The 19323-nt window shown below is 38.2% G+C and overlaps 1 protein-coding gene across 2 annotated transcripts in view; it reads right to left on the bottom strand.

The window, feature by feature from the left end:
- UTP6 (UTP6 small subunit processome component) overlaps window positions 1-19323 on the bottom strand; it is a 35770-nt gene that overhangs the window by 6425 nt on the left and 10022 nt on the right. For both annotated transcript variants that reach the window (XM_037492540.2, XM_037492541.2), the window contains exons 6-16: window positions 18679-18742; window positions 16023-16141; window positions 13383-13460; window positions 11944-12025; window positions 10778-10859; window positions 9800-9984; window positions 9173-9252; window positions 8747-8824; window positions 1504-1683; window positions 619-699; window positions 10-119 (exon numbers count right to left, since the gene is read on the bottom strand). In XM_037492540.2, coding sequence (XP_037348437.1) covers window positions 10-119; window positions 619-699; window positions 1504-1683; window positions 8747-8824; window positions 9173-9252; window positions 9800-9984; window positions 10778-10859; window positions 11944-12025; window positions 13383-13460; window positions 16023-16141; window positions 18679-18742 — 1139 coding nt within the window. The remainder of the gene's footprint in view (window positions 1-9; window positions 120-618; window positions 700-1503; window positions 1684-8746; window positions 8825-9172; window positions 9253-9799; window positions 9985-10777; window positions 10860-11943; window positions 12026-13382; window positions 13461-16022; window positions 16142-18678; window positions 18743-19323) is intronic.

Genomic DNA, 19323 nt, shown 5'->3' with positions numbered 1-19323 from the left:
TGTGAGTACCTTTTAAACACAGCTCTGGCCTTTTTGTAGCCACCACTTCGATAAGCCCAATCCAGGTACTTATCCTTCAGAGTGACTGAGTCGGCACCTGTGATAGCTAACATAGCTTTCTGTAATTTAAAATAAAAAATATTTTTTACACATCAAAGCAAAAAAGAACTTATAAATATCAAAGCAAATTTTCCCAGAAACAGTCCAGACCACTCAACAGTGCTTCAGAAACACATGCTATAGAAATAAACTAAAGCTGGGCCTCCAATGGGGCAGACGGTTGAGTGCAGCGCTACGAAGCTGACCACAGCCTCTGCAGTGTGGGTTTGATCCTGGCCGGCTGCGGAGATACCCACGTGGCATGGCAGACCTCTCCTGTCTTGCCCGCTGCTCCCTCAGCAGTGTATTTCAGTCAGTCTGCCTGTTCTGTTCCCTGCTCTGTCTCTGGTGAATCCTTTCACCCTCCCACACATCTGGCCTGTACCCCGGTTCTTATATGCATAAATAAATAAATCTTTAAAAAAAAAAAAAAGAAAGAAAAAAACTAAAGCTACTCAACTAGTGAGTCTACCTGCTCATTCTCCACATATCACAAGACTTAGAACATGGAGTCTATACCTTAAAGATGGCTTCAGTGTCTTCTTGGCTTTTAGCACCTTCACTCCACTCTGCCCAAGAAATCCACAATGGCAGACAGCCCTGCTCACAATGAAAAAAAAGGTAGAAAACAACAGCTTAGCAATATGCTCTGCAAACTACTCACTATATAGAGAAAGATTGCTTCTAAGAGAACCAATATGTAAAACACTGAATCATTCCTAGTCTGCCATCACTGTGACGGAAGTCTCAGCACCCTCAGCCATAACACAGACAGCCTTCTGCCCAAGTCACCCAAAGTTTCCTTCTGTCAGGGAATACTGCCTACAGTTACTGTCATCAACTACCTGTTAGTTAATTAAGTAATTAACAGCCCACAGCTAGTCAGACCCATGCTACCCAGGTCATATGTCAGCTATCTAGGAGGCACAATGTAAGAACTAACTACTCTAGACTAAACTGTCTGACCTTCTCTCATATCCCAGAGGTACACACACAAATTAGCAATACAACAGTTAAAACTTTTTCCTATTACTATAGAAATTACTTTAGTAATTTTTCCCATTACTATGAAAGATTCACAGTAAAGCCGTAAGGTTTAGATAAATATGTTTAAAAACTGAATTTAAGTTCGGCTTCAGAAGAATAATCTTCTATTAATATTTCTCACTTATAAAATATCTCAATAGAACAGAAAATTGTATAGAATTAGTCCATTTTCAAATAAAGAATTAGAAACAGGCTATTAAGTGGAAGTAAATTCTTCTATTCTTGACCCTTGAACCATCACCACGAATGCTTCCCAGTGCCAGTTCTCATCACACAAGTAAAATCCATGTGAGTTTTGTCTGACATCTTAACAAGCTTTCCAAATAGAATGAAATACGAAAGACCCAACTCACAGACCTGGGGTTTGAGGCACACAAAGGCTTCTTCAAATAACATGGCTATGTCAGGGCTCTTGGAGTGAATCAGCACCTGCAGCTTCATCTGCCACATCATCACAGAGTCTCGGAACAATTCTGTGCCAGCTACTGCCACTTCCAGAGCTTCCTTTAAGAAGTTATGGTCCAGTAACAACTGACTCTAGATGAGGAAAAGGACCATTAGAAAATTAACTACCAAAAACTTAATTATCTATATAAATAGAACAATAATTTCAACAATCTTCCAATTTAATCTTTTATCATGGCTGCCAGGCAGACACAAAGTGAACAATTTCCAATTCCTCCTGCCTTCCCTGTTTCTAATCCCCAGAGCTATCAAAAAAGAGATGAAAAGAAAAGGGTTTAAATAATTTAGACTGAAAGTTTTTAATAAAACAGTCTGCTATACTAAAACCCATACCCACCAAACAGATTATAAAAATCAGTAAAGATAAAACCAGTATTTGTGGTAAGGAAACAAAGTATTCATTCAACCAGAACTGGGCACACTACAAATTGGTACAATCTTTTTGAAATACAATTAGACATTACATAACAATAGTCATGAAAATGTTCATATCTGAAGCTTGGTAATTTTATTTTAATATAACCAAACAAGTAAATGAACAGAAAGAAATCTTATCTATTAAAATGGTGGTATCCACATTAACAGAGGGGAAAAAACCAAAACCAATCCAATTTTACAAAACTAAAAAAGTAAATGGCAGTATATAATTCATTCATTCAATAAGCACTTCTACTGTACACTTTATTTGCTAGATTCATAACAAGCAAATCAGGGATGTTCCCTAGTGCCCACAGAGCATCCAGTCCTGTAGGAGTCAGAGTGATACATGTCATGACAGAAAAAGAATGATGCCTGGGAAGGGCACCTGCGGTAGCGATGAAAAGGAATTCCTGGAAAAGAAGTACCATTTAAGCTAAGGCTGAAGAGAGTGTCAGGTGAAAGCACAGATTCCCAGGAAGAGAAGCATCTTCCAACCAGCAAACACAAGAGGTAGAAGATGAGAGAGCTTGGAATCAAAATGAAATCCAAATTCATTTAGCTGAAGGGATGGGATGTAACCCGGGGAAGTGGAAAGTGAAGCCAGAAATACAGGCCAGGGGTAAATTAAGGAAACTTAAGCAGCTTTAGCCAGAGGATAAAACAATTCTAAAATATTGTTCTACAGAGAGAAATCTGGCGAAAAGATAAGAGCAAAGTCAGCTAAGTATTTTAAGTTGAGAAGCAGTATCTTCAAAGACTCTCATTGAAAGGCAAAATCTGCAAATGGGTGTTGAGATGGTAGGTTTAAGAAGAGCAGCATGCAAGATCTGTGCAGCAAAGGATGTTTGAGATAACCAGGATGGTGAACAGCAAAAGGAACATGGAAAGAGAGCAAGAATGCCAAGGCAACAAAGTAAAACCCATCTGAATTTATCAGGGTGACTGTCCTGCCAGCATTCAAGAGCTCGAGCAGGAGCAGCTGAACTCATTGAGGCCCAAGTCTTTTCCCAGAAAGAAGCTATAGTGGGAGACAGGACCTCATATAGTATACAAAAATGTAATGTAAAAAAGAATTCAAAACCTCCCTGGTGGCACAAGGGGTTAAGACACAGCACTATGAAGCAATCCACAGCCACTGCAGCACAAGTTTGATTCCTGGCCAGCCAGGAAGCAGCCCACATGACACCTCTCCTGTCTCGCCTGCTGCTCCCCTCTGTAGAGTGTTTTGGTCAGTCTGCCTGTTCTGTTCCCGACTCTGTCTCTGGTGAATCCTCTCACCCCCGACATCTCTGGCCTGTACCCCAGCTCTCATATGCATAAATAAATAAATCTTTAAAAAAATAGAATACAAAATAAGCAAGATATTAAATGCAATTATGTAAAACTTGCATGATTCAAGAGTCAGACAAATAAAAGGCACTCAATATACAAAATTCTGTCCTTATATCCCTCCAAAGGTATTGAAACATTTTTTTTTGTTTTATTTTATTTTTGCATCAACAATATCAGTTTATTTCCCATTGACCTGACAATGTAATGCTGATACTTTTTTTTTAATTTTATATACTTTTTACATCATTTTTCATTTTTGCACAATGTATGCATTTTCATCTTCGTTATAGTCCCCATACAATTCCCACCTCCCTTTGTTTTGATCCCACTCCCTCCCCCCTACCCTGCAGTGCATCTCTGGTTTATAGCTGCTTGTTGATTTTGATTTTTACTTCATTATAATTACTTTTTCCTGGTCCTTTATTTAGATTTTCTAAATTCCTGCTATGAGTAAGACCATCCGGTATTTTTCTCTTTCTTTCTGGCTTATTTCACTGAGCATGCTTCCTTCCATCTCCATCTATGTTGCTGCAAATAGCATGAGTTTAATCTTTTTGGATTGCTGAGTTATATTCCATTGTGTATATGTACCACATTTTCTTGATCCAGTCATCTATTTTTGGGCATCTGGATTGTTTCCATAGCTTACCTATTGTAAATAGTGCTGTTATAAACATAGGGGTGCACGTGCCCTTTTGAATTAATGTTTCTGTGTCCTTTGAGTAAATACTAGGAGTGGAATTGCTGGATTATATGGAAGCTCCATCTTTAGCAGGTTGAGGAATCTCCATACAGCTTTCCATGGCGGTTAGACCAGTTTGCACTCCCACCAGCAGTGCAGGAGAGTTCCTTTTTCTGCACATCCTCTCCAACATTTGTTGTTGCTATTTTTTTTTAATATGGGCCATTCTCACTGGTGTAAGATGGTATCTCATTGTAGTTTTGACTTGCATTTCCCTGATTAGAAGTAACGCTGAACATTTTTCATATGCCTGTTGGAGAAGTTTCTTTTTAGCTCTTCCGCCCATTTTTTGACTGGGTTATTTATTTTGTTTTTGTTGAGTCTCATCAACTCTTTGTAGGTTTTTGTGATTAGTCCTTTATCATTAGTGTTGTGTGCAATTGGTGGGGTGTCCCTTTGTTTTGGTTACTGTCTCTTTTGCTGTCCAGAAGTTCTTTAATTTAACGTAGTACCAGCTGTTTATATTTGCCTTCACTATCACTGCTTTGGGTGATGTGTCTTAAAGATGTTACTGAGGCGTATGTCATGTAGTGCTTCGCCTATATTTCCTTGTATGTATTTTATGGTTTCAGGTCTTTTTTAAAAAGATTTATTTATTTTTATACAAGAGCCGGGGTACAGGCCAGAGGCATGGGAGGGTGAGAGGATTTACCAGACAGAGGAGGGAGCAAAACAGGCAGACGACAGAAATACACTGCTGAGGGGAGCAGCGGGTGTGACAGGAGAGGTCTGCCGCACCGTGTGGGATTCTCACCAGCTGGCTGGGATCGAACGGCGCTGCAGAGGCTGCGGACAGCTGCACAGCGCAGCGCTCAACCCGCTGTGCCACCAGGGAGGCCCCTATGGTTTCAGGTCTTAAGTCTAGTTCTTTAATCCATTTTGAGTTGGTTTTTGTGCATGGTGTGAGGCAGTAGTCAAGTTTCATTCTTATGCACGTAACAACCCAGTTTTCCCAGCACCATTATTGAACAAACTTTCTTTGTTCCAGTGCATATTCTTTGCTCCTTTGTCAAAGATTAGTTGACCATAAATCTGTGGGTTTATTTCTGGATTTTCTATTCGGTTCCATTGGTCTGTGTGTCTGTTCTTGTTCCAATACCATGCAGTTTTGATTATTATGCCTTTGTAGTATAGTATGGAGTCTGGGAGTGTGATATCTCCACTCCCTTTTTTTTTTTTTTTCAGGAGAGCTTTGGCTATTTGGGGTTTTGGTGGCTCCATATGAATTTCATCAATATTTGTCCTATTTCTTTGAAGAACGTCATTGAAATTTTTATTGGAATAGCTTTGACTCTTAATTGCTTTTGGTAGGATGACCATTTTGATAATGTTCATTCTTCCAACCCATGAGCAGGGTATATCTTTCCATTTTTTTGTGTCTTCTTCTATTTCTTTTAACAGTGTTTTATAGTTTTCTTTGTATAGGTCCTTTATTTTGTTAGGTTTATTCCCAAGTACTTGATTTTTTTTTGTTTCAATAATAAAAGGGATGGTTTTGTTGATTTCTTCTTCTTCAAATTTATTGTTTGTGTATAGTAAGGCTACTGATTTGTGTGTTAATTTTGTATCCTGCTACTTTTCTAAACTGATTGATTAGTTTTTCTGTGGAGTTTTTGGGGTTCTCTATGTATATTATCATATCATCTGCAAATAGTGATAGTTTAACTTCTTCCTTCCCTATTTGGATTCCATGTATGTCTTTCTCTTGTCTTATTGCTCTGGCTAGGATTTCCAGTAATGTATTGAAAAGCAATGGTGAGAGTGGACATCCTTGTCTTGTTTCAGATCTTAATGGAAATGCTTTTAACTTTTCACCACTGAGAATGATATTGGCTATGGGCTTGTCATATATGGCCTTTATGATGTTGAGGTATGTTCCTTGTATCCCGAGAATTTCAAGCGCCTTTATCATAAATGGGTGTTGTACTTTGTCAAAAGCTTTCTCAGCATCTATTGATATTATCATATGGTTTTTATTTCTTTTTGTTGATGTGTTGGATTACATTGATTGATTTTCAGCTGTTGAACCATCCTTGTGTCCCTGGAATAAATCCTACTTGGTCATGGTTAATTATCTTACGGATACATTGTTAGATTTTGATAGCTAAAATTTTATTGAGGATTTTTGTATCAGTGTTCATTAGAGAGAGTGGTCTGTAGTTTTCTTATTTCATGTTGTCCTGGTTTGGTTTTGGTATTAGTGTAATGTTGGCTTCATAGAACGTGTTTGGTATTATCCCTTCCTTCTCAATTTTTTGAAAGAGTTTATGAAGGATAGGCACTAGTTCGTTTCTGAATGTTTGGCAGAATTCATTTGTAAATCCATCTGGCTTTTGTTTTTGGGAAGGGTTTTGATGACCATTTCAATTTCACTGCTTGTAATTGGTCTGTTTAGGTGTTCTATTTCTTCTTTATCTAGCTTTGGGTGATTGTAAAGTTGTAAATTTGTCCATCTCTTTTAGATTGTTGAATTTGTTTGCATATAACTATTCATAGTAGTCTCTGATTATTCTTTTGATTTCTGCTATGTCTGTTGTGATTTCTCCTTTTTATTCGTGATTCTATTTATTTGGGCTTTCTCCCATTTTTCCTTTGTGAGCCTGGTTAGGGGTTTATCTATTTTATTTATTTTTTTTGAAGAACCAACTTTTGGTTTCATTGAATTTTTGGATTTTTTTTAGTTTCTATTTCCTTTATTTCTGTTTTGATTTTTATTATTTCCTTTCTTCCACTGGTTTTAGGGGTTTTTTGTTGTTCTTTTTCTAGTTCTTTGAGATATGTGATTAGGTTGTTTGAGTTCTTTCTTGTTTCTTGATGTGAGCCTGTATTGCTATATATTTTCCTCTTATTGCAGCTTTTGCTGCATCCCATACATTTAGGAAATTGGTGTCCTCCTTGTCATTTAACTCCAAGTATTTTTTAATTTCCTCTTTGATCTCATTAGTCCAGTGGTCTTCCAGCAGTATAGGTTTCAATCTCCATGAAGTAGGAGGGTTCCTTGCCTTCTTTTTATGGTTTATTTCTAGTTTGATGCCTTCATGGTCAGAGAAGATGGTTGGTATTTCAATCTTGGTATATCTGTTGATGTTTGTCTTGTTTCCCAGTATGTGATCGATCCTGAGAATGATCCATGTGTGCTTGAGAAAAATGTGTACTCAGATTTTTGGGAGGTTTAGTGTTCTATAGCGTTCAGTTAAGCCCATGAGGTCTAGATCCTTATTTAGAGCTTTAGTGTCCTTATTTTTTGTCTCAATGATCTAGCCATTGTAGATAGTGGTGTGTTGAAGTCTCCACAACATATGTATTTTCTCTATGTCTGTTTTCAGAGATGATAATAGTTGTCTGATAAATTTTGGTGCTCCTTCATTTGGTGAGTATATGTTAATGAGTGTTACATCTTCTTTAAGTACTGTCCCCTTGATCATAATGTAGTGGCCATCTGGGTCTCTTTTTACCTTTTTGAGTTTGAAATCTGTTTGATCTGATATCAGTATAGCTGTTCCTGCCTTCTTTTTTGGTCCATTTGCTTGTAGGATTGTTTTCCATCCTTTTACTTTCAGTCTATTTTTATCTTTTGTAGTTAAATGTGTTTCCTGGAGACAGCAAAAGGTTGGGTTTTGTTTCTTAATCCAGCCTGCAACTCTGTGTCTGTGTCTTTTTATTGAAAAGTTTAGTCTGTTTACCTTTAGAGTTAATAATGATATGTTAGCTTCTATATTTGCCATTTTGTTTGTCTTTTCTCTGGTTTTATTTATTTATTTATTTATTTATTTATTTATTTATTTATTTATTTAGATTGGTCTTGTTTTGTTCTTTTCATCCCTCTGCTGGTTCTGGCTTTAGGACTCCTTGTAGTATTTTTTGAAGTGGGAGTTTAGTCGTAATGAAATTCCAGAGTTTCTGTTTATCTGGGAAGGTCCTTACTCTTTCTTCAAAGAGGAAGGAAAGCTTTGCGGGATAGAGTATTCTTGGTTGACATTTGTTATCTTGGAGTTTGTTGACTATGTCCCTCCACTCTCTCTGGTATTTAAACATGTTAACACATTCATTATTTCATGTAATGCTCACAATAATTTTGTGAGGTAGCAGAAACAAGAGTACTATCACTATTTTAAAAATCAAGTAAACAAACTCAGGTTCAGTGGTTTGCCCAAATCACCTAGCTTTAAGGGGCAAAACCAAGTCTAGAAGCACGTATTCCCACAGCACATTATTCTGCCTTCTATAATAATCCTTACACACTCCAGAGGGTAGGTGTACATTAACATATGCCTTTTACTAGAAATGTCAGCTTCTAAAACACAAGAACACAGCTATAATTTGTCTTTCTATCAATGCTTAATCTGGATGAGGCATGTGTTCAGGACTAGGATGTCCAGTAAAAGATAACAAAATAAACCCCAATTGAGCCTTTGTTCTGAGTGTTTTCCACTATATGCAATGTTCCTCCCTTTACTGGCACAGACTCCATTTCTAACACACACCAATGACAGCCAAATATAAACACGCTCTACATCTCCCTTGCAAACGTCTAAATGGGGTTAGTCATGTAACTACATATATGCAAAAACATGACACCAGTACAGTCTAACTAGAATTAAGTACATATAATTAGCAGTGACCCACTTTCCATGTCCTTACCCACTGCTTGTATTGCAGTTCTGGTAGAAGCTTGAGTTCATGAGCCTTCCTGAATGCAATCATGGTTCTTTCTTGCCTCTGAAATCAGAAAAATCCCTCAGTTTGTTACATGTTATAAGATCCCGGCAGCGGTCTTTGGCCTCTGACAGGAACAAAAGCAGTTTTGCATTCTGAAAACTGAAAAGAGGGGACTGAGATGGTTTCACTTAGTATTAGATCATCTGGGCACCTGAGCCAAGTGCAGTCCATAGGAGGGCACCTCCCCAAGCAGTGGCCATTATAAAGGAAAAGCAGACTCAGACCTTCAGAATAACAGCTCACTCACAGGAGGAGCAGCAATGCACAAAATTCTTGGATGCTGTCCCAGAATCCAGAAGACAGTCACTCTCTAGCCAGCCACTGCTACCAGGTAAAGTAAGTCCTTACCTTCTCTCTGAGGAACTGACTACTTGTCTTCTTAGCAAACCTTTCCAAGCAAAAGCTGAAGTAGCATTTCCACATGGCTTCTGGAAAAGTCACAAAGATTATGGCGGTCAGATCATCAATTTATTTTAGTTTAACTATCATCTTTTTTAGTTTTTAACATCTTTTCCTCAAAGAGAAAACAATTCTGAGGAACTTTAAGCTGCCTGAAGGAAGTTGTTCTGATTACCAATAAATTAGTCATTAAAACATCCCAAATATTAAGGGAAAAGCAACCAAGAAATGATATAAATCTAAAAACTAAAGCATTATGCATTTCACTTATATTCCTTCTACCTTCATTCTCCAATGTTACCAATTTAAAAAGTAAATCTGTATCAAAAGACAATGAACAATCTTCTAAATGATCAGTCCCTAAGTATCATTTCCTCCAAATCAAAGAAACAGCACTATTATCAAGGCAGATAAAGGCTCCATCTTTCCCCATGACAGAAAGAACAAGTGGGAAAGCCAAGCACACTGTAAACAGTACTACAGAGGAAGTCCTGATATCAATTTGGTAACTGGGAATTTTGGTTTCACGTCCATGAATACTATGACTTCCACACTATACCATGGTTTGAAGTTCACCTGTAGGGAGCGTCTTCACTGCCTCTTCATATACAGCACAGCATCTCTCCTCCCTCCGGCCCACCTCCACTGATTTGGCTTGTTTTGTGGTAGGCTGCTCTTCTCCTGGCTGTGACTCAATCTCTAATTCTCGCCGTGCCACATAATCCCAAGTGAAGGGGTCATCTGTGTGCAGAGTCTGAAGGCTGAAAAATATAATTCAATGGCATCAGGTCTATGACATGAGGCTAACACAGAAATCAAACAGAGACAGGTCCCTATGTTCTAACAATGCACACAGACATCCCACTGGTAATTTCAGCACCATAAGAGCCATTTCCTCACAGGCTCTCCAGCAATCTTCACACTTGCTATTTAAACATTGCTATCAATGGATCAGAGTTGTCACACACTTACTAGATTTCAGAATGTTTCAGACATCACTCACAAATATTAACTTTCAATTTAGTTCTCAAAGTCAATTCTGTGTCTCAAAGGGGCGATTTTCTCAAGCCCTGGAAAACTTTTATAATACCCAGGCTCTTGATTTTCTCTGAGACAAAGAAAAAGCACAACCTAGTCTTCTACAAAAGCCCTGAAAAGCACAGTGATCCAAGTCCTATTTTGTCTCTTACAAAAGAGGTACCAGGCAAGAATACTCACAAGGTAGACTGCAAATTATTCTCAAACAACATGAATAAAATTACCTACAGAACCAACTATAAATATAAACATTCATGAATATAACTTTTAGGAATATGAAATTCTATATAAGCTGTAACGAATAAATATTCGTTATTGAATAAAAGCAAACTATTTCCCACGGAAAGCCAGTAAGTCAGTCAAACAACTTCTCCATGTACTAAAATACAGTGGTCCTAGAATAGCTTTCTTCTGAGAATTAAGTGTGGTATGTTATTCCCTATGTAAATATCCAACTTCAAATCTTTAACACCAGATCAGGAATAGATATCTTCACTTCTCCACTGTCTTACTTACTCATCATAAATTTCTCTTTGCAGATCTTTGGCAAAATCAAATAGCTGTGCAATTGAAAGCAGTGACACATGAAATTCTGCACCTAAAGTTTAAAAAACAGGAGAGGGGAAGAGAAAGACTCTAATTATCACTTTAAAAGTACAACTTTCAGGGCCTCCCCTGGTGGCTCAGGCAGTTGAGTGCAGCACTGTGAAGCTGTCCACAGCCTCTACAGCGCTGGTTCGATCCCGGCCGGCCAGCGAGGGTCCCACATGGCACAGCAGACCTCTCCTGTCTCACCCACTGCTCCCCTCAGCAGTGTATTTCATCAGTCTGCCTGTTCTGTTCCCCGCTCTGTCTCTGGTGAATCCTCTCACCCTCCCGCACATCTGGCCTGTACTCTGGTTCTTGTATGAATAAATAAATAAATCTTTAAAAAAAAAAAAAAAGTATGGGCCTCCCCTGGTGGCGCAGGCAGTTGAATGCTGGGCAGTGAAGCTGCCTGCAGCCTCTGCAGTGCTGGTTCGATCCCGGCAGCCGGCAAGGGTCCCACATGGCGCGACAGACCTCTCCTGCCATGCCCACTGCTCCCCTCAGCAGTGTATTTCGTCAGTCTGCCTGTTCTGGTCCCCGCTCTGGTGAATTCTCTCACCATCCCACGCTTCTGACTGTACCCAGTGCTTGTATAAATAAATAAATAAATCTTTAAAAAAAAAGTACAACATTCATGGGACAAGGTCGTCAAGTGGTTAAGGCGATGGACTGCTAAAAAGCATAACTTTCTTGATAAACTGGAGTTTTAGTTCTTTTGTTTTGTTTTGAAACTGAGAAATAGGATGAAACAAAACTTAAAAGAAATTATCTATTGTGCCACCACATAAACAAAGTCATTACAAATATTTTAGAGTATTTGTAAGTACTTTAAATTTTATTCTAAGCTTCTTAAAGACATAAAGGAATATACTAAATCATCTATCATTTGAATTTCCCAAATGAATTCATTATTCAATAAAAACTTACTGAAATTTTGAATTATATTCTAAGGGGAGAGAAGCCTTTTGTGAAAGGAACAAGACACTATTTTACACACATTCTAACAGAAATTTTCAAAAATAGCTAAAGTTCTTCCTCATATAAATAGAATACTTCACTTTCCCACCATAAACAAATTTTCCAAAGATACTTACCTTTAATTTTGCTTACAGAATTTTTGTAGACGATCCGTGCCAACTCACCCTTAAGGATTTCCTCGGGATAATCAAGATTCACCTAAGGAATGTTACATTAAACGCAAGTTAACAGCTAGTATCAAGTAAATAGAGAAAGTACCAGGCTGAGATGAAAACAGTCCTAGAATACCTATGCAATAGGCCCTCTGGAAAATCATGACTCTTTGGGCCTCACTTTTAAAATATGCAGCTTGAGCAAGATCAGTTACCTTCCAATAGTGTTTTCTCAGGCTTCTACAGTGTAGGAGGATCACATGGCTTAAGGCCTTACTCTCCACTTAGACCAGAGTAAGGCAGGTTTAACATATCCTGTTTACCCTTCTGTATAAGATTTAACTTGGATAAAAAAAATTTCAGAGCTGGCTGGAATCCACAATAATAGATGCTAACAATGTTCCCTTTTTAGTTCTAGCATTCTTTCCTTAAAATTTTCACTTAAAATTTTATATAAAAAAGGAAAAGGGGGGCCTCCCCGGTGGTGCAGCGGTTGAGCGCTGGGTTGCGAAGCTGCCCGCAGCCTCTGCAGCGCTGGTTCGATCCCCGGCTGCTCCCCAGCCCCCGGAGGAGGGTCCCACATGGTGCGCAGACCTCTCCTGCCACCCTCTGCTCCCCTCAGCAGTGTACCTCGGTCCTTCTGCCTGCTCTGCTCCCCGCTCTGGCTCTGGTGAATTCTCTCACCCTCCCGCGCTTCTGACTGTACCCAGTGCTTGTATAAATTAAAAAATAAATAAGTAAATAAATAAAACACAAATATTTAAAAAATAAAAAATAAAAAAAAATAAAAAAGGAAAAGGCAGCTAGGGCCCTCACATTTTACCTTTCCCAAGTTCCTTCAACCAATTAATGTCATTTAAAGGGACACAGCAATTGACTACTCAACAATAATAATTTCAAAGACCCCTTAAATTCACCCAAATACATATTTTTAAAACACAAACTGCATTTCTATTATTAAACACATTTAATTAAATTGACTCTAATTTCATCACAAAGTTCCAAAGCAGGACATGAAACTGGAAAGAAAAAAATTCTAAAAATTTTCATACATCTAAGCAGGCCAAAAAATATTATATATTGCTGGGTTTCCCTGATGGTGCAGTCTCAATGCTATCAAGCTACTGCCAGCCACTGAGCCATGAGTTCGATCCCTGGCCAGAGAGCTAACCCACATTGCGCAGCAGACCTCTCCTGTCTCACCTGCTTCTCCCCTCAGCAGTATATTTCAGTAGATCTGCCTGTTCTGCTCCCTACTCTGTCTCTGGTGAATTCTCTCATCCCCGTACTCCCACCTCTGGCCTACACCCCAGTTCTCATATATATAAATAAATAAATACATACTTTTTTTTTTTAAAAAAAAATGTATATTGTTAACAAGTGAGCATAGACCAGGATCTTACCACATCCATCTTGGCTTTTTCAAATTCCTGCTTTTCCTTTCTCAGTTTCTCAGCATGCATCAGCTCCATCCTAAAGTACTACAGGAGGGAAACAATGAATTGAAAACCTTTGAACATTTTTTTTTAATTAAAAATATGTAAGATGTCAGTTTTTTACTCATAAAGATCAGATCTGGGAAAGTTTGGAAGTCTGATCTCGGAAGCTAAGCAGGGTCGGGCCTGGTAAGTACTTGGATGGGAGAGTTATATTTTATATTTTTATTAAGTTAGCTGACATTGATATATTATTTTATGCTCTTATGACAAGCAATTTGGAGAATCAAAAACCTTAAAGATGTGTAGGCCATTGGTCATCCTCTTCACAGTTAAACAAGTGAAGCAACAAATATGTTATAATGTTCTTATCCAGCTGAGAAGGACATAAGGACGTCATGTAACAATGAACGTTTTTACAAGTGACTTTTTTAATAACCTCATTCACATACATCAAAGAGGGCAACAAAAAGCGAGTGAGGAAATGCCTTACAATACCACCCAGCAGGAAACACACAAAGCAACATCAGAAGAGATTTCTAAACAGAAGATTTTTTAAATACCCAGAATCTTGTAAAATAGTAACCAAGTATCTATATTCAATAAAAAAATCACGTCAAACCAAGAAGTAGGAAAATCTCAATGTGTATGAGGAAAGACCATCAAGAGACAACACTTAGTGCCAGAACGACATAAATGTTAATCACTTTACAAAAATTTTATATCACTGAACTTGAAGACTGAACAACAGGGATCACCAATCTGAACATCAGAAAGAAATTAGGAGTGAAAAAAATAAAGAAAATACTTAAAACAATTATAAATGTGGAAGGCGAAAGGATATACACAGAGATCAAGTTTCTACCTTCTCAAAACTACTGGGTTGTCGGAAAAGTCATGACCCATTTTTCCAACGTTTTCTATGTGTTTCAAAGAAAGTATACGTCATGACTTTTCTGACAACCCCTTAGTAAATTCTGAAACCAGTGGACTGTGATATATTACAGATATACAGTGTGCAAGTATATATTACTCCTACCGTATAAAATAAAAATCCTTTAGTTTTTTTTTTTTTACTGTAACTATTAAAACACATGACAAGGAATTCCCAATTCCCTTCCAACTTGTGCATGGTCACAATTATTTGCCTTTTGCACTCCTAATCTGTAAAGGGTTTAAAGGCATTAGAGCACTCATCTGATGAGTGTCATTACTGAGACTAAGTGCAAAAGCAGAATGAGAATTCAGATATGAGAGTATGTGTTCCGTTAAAGTTACTCAAGATTAGCAAAACGTACAATAATCACAATCTTAACCTTTGTTTTAAAAGATTTTCATTTAAAAATAAATGTATTGGGCCTCCTTGGTGGCACAAGGAGTTAAGATGCAACCTATGACGCTATCCACAGCCACTGCAGCGTAAGTTCGATCCCCAGCCAGGGAGCTACCTACATGGCGCAGCAGATCTCTCCTGACTCACCCCGCTGCTCCCCTCAGCAGTGTATTTCAGCCATTCCTGTTCTGTACCCCACTCTGTCTCTGGTGAATCCTCTCATCCCCCACACCTCTGGCTTGTACCCCAGTTCTTACATGCATAAATAAATAAATCTTTAAAAAAAAATAAAAATAAATGTATTAACATGTAATGGGTTTACTATTTAAAAATACTTATTTTTCAGATGTGTTAGTTTTAATTTTCACAGCCATAAAAAAAAGGAAAAAGCAAATCTTTTGGTCCTCAGTAATTTAAGATTGTAAAGGAATCCTAAATTTGAATATCTTTGATATAGATCAATATATACTAACATGGAAAAATATGTTATAGAATCACATTTTCAAAAAATCTATTTTAAACACCTATAATAAATGTAAAAGGATGGATGGATAAAAGGATGGATAAGATCATAAGAGTACTTTATTGGGCCTCCCTGGTGGCTCAGGTGTTAGGCTCAACACTATCACTGCAATGGCCTGAATTCGATCCCCCGCCAGGGAAGTAACCGACATGGTATAGCAGACCTCTCCTATCTTGCCTGCTGTTCCTCTCAGCAGTATATTTCAGTAGATTTGCCTATTGTGCTCCCCACTCTGTCTTTGGTGAATCCTCTCACCCGCCCCCTCCCCCCACACCTTTGGCATACACCCTAGTTCTTACATGCATAAATAAAGATAAATCTAAAAACAAAGCGTACTTTGCTATTCTTTTCATAAAACCGTTTCCTCTGTACTATTTATAATAAACAAATTCCATCTACTTCTGATAAGAATATGCAATAAATCTAACTTCATTATGAGAAATACAAATACAGACACTGATGGAAGCCTCAAAAACACAAATAACACCATATAAGAACCTTCCAATAGCAAAGAGAACTGATTCTAAATATAATTTCTCAATTTTTTTTTTTTTTTAATGTGGGACCCTCGCCGGTGGCCAGGGATCAAGCCGGCGCTGCAGAGGCTGTGGGCAGCCTCACAACCCAGCGCTCAACTGCTGCGCCACCAGGGGAGGCCCAACTTCTCAAAATATTTTTAACAATTAAGACTAAGTCTCTCGGGGACTAAACTGAGATATCACTACCTCATCTTATATGCACACCAACTCACTTCTTGATAAAGTTTTGGGCATTCAGGATGAAATCGCAGAGCCCGAAGAAATAGCTGTCTTGCACTTTCTGAAGATAAGCGATCTTCCATTTCCCATTTGGCGGCCATAATCCACAAAGCTACAAATGATAAACATCAAACTTCATTTCAATAAATTAAATTAAATTAAGTAAGGCAAGAAAAACACAATGCTTCAATTTTAACACTCAAGGTTTTTTGTTGTTGTTGTTTGTTAGTCTTACCAAAAGAGGAAGGAGTTTCTAATGGTTAATTATGAAGTATTGCTGCTTTATCTAAAATTAAAGTATTCTGAAGCTAATCTGTGTATACTTAGGTACATGTTACTATTTTCATCAGATCAACATCAGTCACATACAAATTTTAAGTGTCATGATGCTGAAAAAAATATATACCTTAGAATCGAAAGTATTGTTTTCTCCATTTTTAAAATAGCTCATATATTTTTTTCAATGACTTCAAAAGTAAATTTCTTATCATACCTGCTAGGAGCTAGACTTACAAAAAAATTTTTAGGGCCTTCCTGGTGGTGAAAGGGGTTAAGATGCAGCACTATGAAGTTATCCACAGCCACTGCAGCATGAGTTCAATCCCCACCCAGGGAGGTGACCCACATGGTACAGCAGACCTCTCCTGTCACGCCCACTGCTCCTCTCAGCAGTGCTTTCCATCTGTCTGCCTGTTCTGCTCCCCACTCTATCTCTGGTGAATCCTCTCACCCTCCCGCACCTCTGGCCTGTACCCCAGCTCTTGTATAAAAATAAATAAATCTAAAAATAAATAAATCTTAAAAAAAAATTAAAAAAAAAACTAGTGAAGCTAGTTTTCTGTACGTGTGAGTCATTTTGGGTTATAAAGAAAACAATCAAAGTAAAAGCTTGAAATGGAGTTCCTGCAAGGAATTCTCTAACTCATGAAGTAGTCCATTCTTCCCTTTCTTTATTTCTTGATAATTTAATTGTCCTCTGTACTTTCCTATCTTCAGCCTTCCATGGCTATTATCTTTGCAGATTTTAGCACTGTAACAACAACTCTTCTTTTCAGGATGACACACAAAGTCAATATACACTAATAGGGAAGCAAGTGTTCCTAAGACTGTTAACCTATTTGTTATTTGGAGTTTGGAGTCATAAATTATTAAACTAAAATAAATAAATAATTGAACTACTTGAAATGAATATATGATTAAAGCTGTAAGTAGCATATGATCTGCATGAAAAGCTTACCAAAATTAGTTAATAAAACCTATAAATTTTTAAACTTTAAAAATAGGATCATCAGGGGCCTCCCCAGTGGCACAGCGGGTTGAACGCAATGCTGTAAAGCTGTCCGCAGCCTCCACAGCACCGGTTCAATTCCCAGCCAGCCAGAGAAATTCCCACATGGCGAGGCAGACCTCTCCTGTCTCGCCTGCTGTTCCCCTCAGCAGTGTACTTCAGTCCTTCTGCCTGTTCTGCTCCTTGCTCTGTCTCTGGTGAATTCTCTCACCCTCCCTTGCCTCTGGCCTGTACCCCAGTGCTTGTATAAATTAATAAATCTTAAAAAATAAATAGACAATCTTTTACTATCGCTAGGACTTTTGAATAAACATTTTTAAATAGGTTCTGCCATAAAGCAAAGGCTAGAAAGGAGAGTGACAGAGCATCTGGTTTATTACTTAATAGTGATGAGGATGATAAAAACGAAATTAACTTGCTAAAAAAATTAAAAGAAAAACCTTTGTCCTATATGGAAAATTAACATTTAATTAACATTCTAGCTATTTCCCTAGAAACTTAATAAAGTGAGCTATATTACCAGCCAAGACTGCTTCTGATAAAAATGATCCATGGTTGGTAACTACATCTGAACTAAGGGGGCGATGACTTTGTACAGTCATGCTTTGGGCTTTCCTGTGTATGTGATTCCTGAAATTGAGCATGGTCCTTTCTAGGATCTCTGGTAGCTATGCCAATCCATGGGTCTTCTAAGTCAGAGTTGCTCCTCTACCCACTCACATGGTCTCATCCCCTCACATCTAAACTGTCGGCTAAGTTAGGCTTTCAACTGTTAAAAATATTCTAACATTCTGCTAAAGACACACACCTAATGCTGTCCCACTAATCCCAAATTAACCAGTGGCAAACATAGCATATTAGAGTTTTGTATCAGATAAAATGCCTACTTGAGCCTAATACTTGAGGATAGATACTTGGAGCACCTCCACTATAAAAATGTATCATTCGCACAGGTAAGTCTTTTTCTTACAAAACACAACTACCAACTACGTGCAAATCACTCTTGTAACATATGTATTAACATCTCCCTGCTTTAAGTTTTTGAAATCCATCAGATTTGACTGCTTCAAATACAATGTCCCTCATAGGAGAGAAGGGTTTCTGTTACCAACAACTAAAATGAAATATAGTCCTATTTGATCACAGACACAATATCTGGGACAATAACCTGTACACAGGAGATAAGGGTAAGTTAAAAGGCAGCCTCTCAGGAATAAAAACCATCAAGGCCACATGTGCCTACACTCATGTTCTCAAAACAATTCCTTTTAGGTTTATCAAGCAAAATAAATTCCAAAATGGCTTGAGTCTACATAAGAGATAGACCATAGAAAAGAGATAGACCAAGAATTTCACCATACCCGGCTTGTTCGAATGAATGGCCAACATGGCAGAGTATACCTTGCTAAGTTGAGTTTTGGTAGCCTGTAAAAGAGGAAAAAACAAATCTACTTCCTGCACTGACAAATCATTGCTCTTAATCTCTAAATGGGCTGTACTCCAAAAACTTACCAACTCTAAAATCCAGTAGAACAAGATCTGCTATTGCTAAAGACATATTAACAAATACAGACATACTCATAGCTTTCTCCCCTCTGAACACCATACATGAACTTCCTAAATATCTTTTTAAAATTCAACTTCGGGGCCTCCCCGGTGGCGCAGCGGTTGAGCGCTGGGTTGCGAAGCTGCCCGCGGCCTCTGCGGCGCCGGTTCGATCCCCGGCTGCTCCCCGGCCACTGGAGGAGGGTCCCACATGGCACGCAGACCTCTCCTGCCGCCCACTGCTCCCCTCAGCAGTGTACTTCGGTCCTTCTGCCTGCTCTGCTCCCTGCTCTGGCTCTGGTGAATTCTCTCACCCTCCCGCGCTTCTGACTATACCCAGTGCATGTATAAACAAAACAAACAAACAAATAAAATAAATAAATAAAAACATGCCTCTATAAAATTTAAAAATAAATAAATAAAATTCAACTTCGGGCCTCCCCGGTGGCGCAGCGGTTAAG

This window comes from Talpa occidentalis, unplaced genomic scaffold, assembly GCF_014898055.3.
Source record: "Talpa occidentalis isolate TD23 unplaced genomic scaffold, MPIMG_talOcc4v2.1 talOcc4.7, whole genome shotgun sequence".
Taxonomy (NCBI): domain Eukaryota; kingdom Metazoa; phylum Chordata; class Mammalia; order Eulipotyphla; family Talpidae; genus Talpa; species Talpa occidentalis.
The sequence above is the reverse complement of the archived record's forward strand: the minus strand, read 5'-3'. Positions and strand labels throughout refer to the sequence as shown.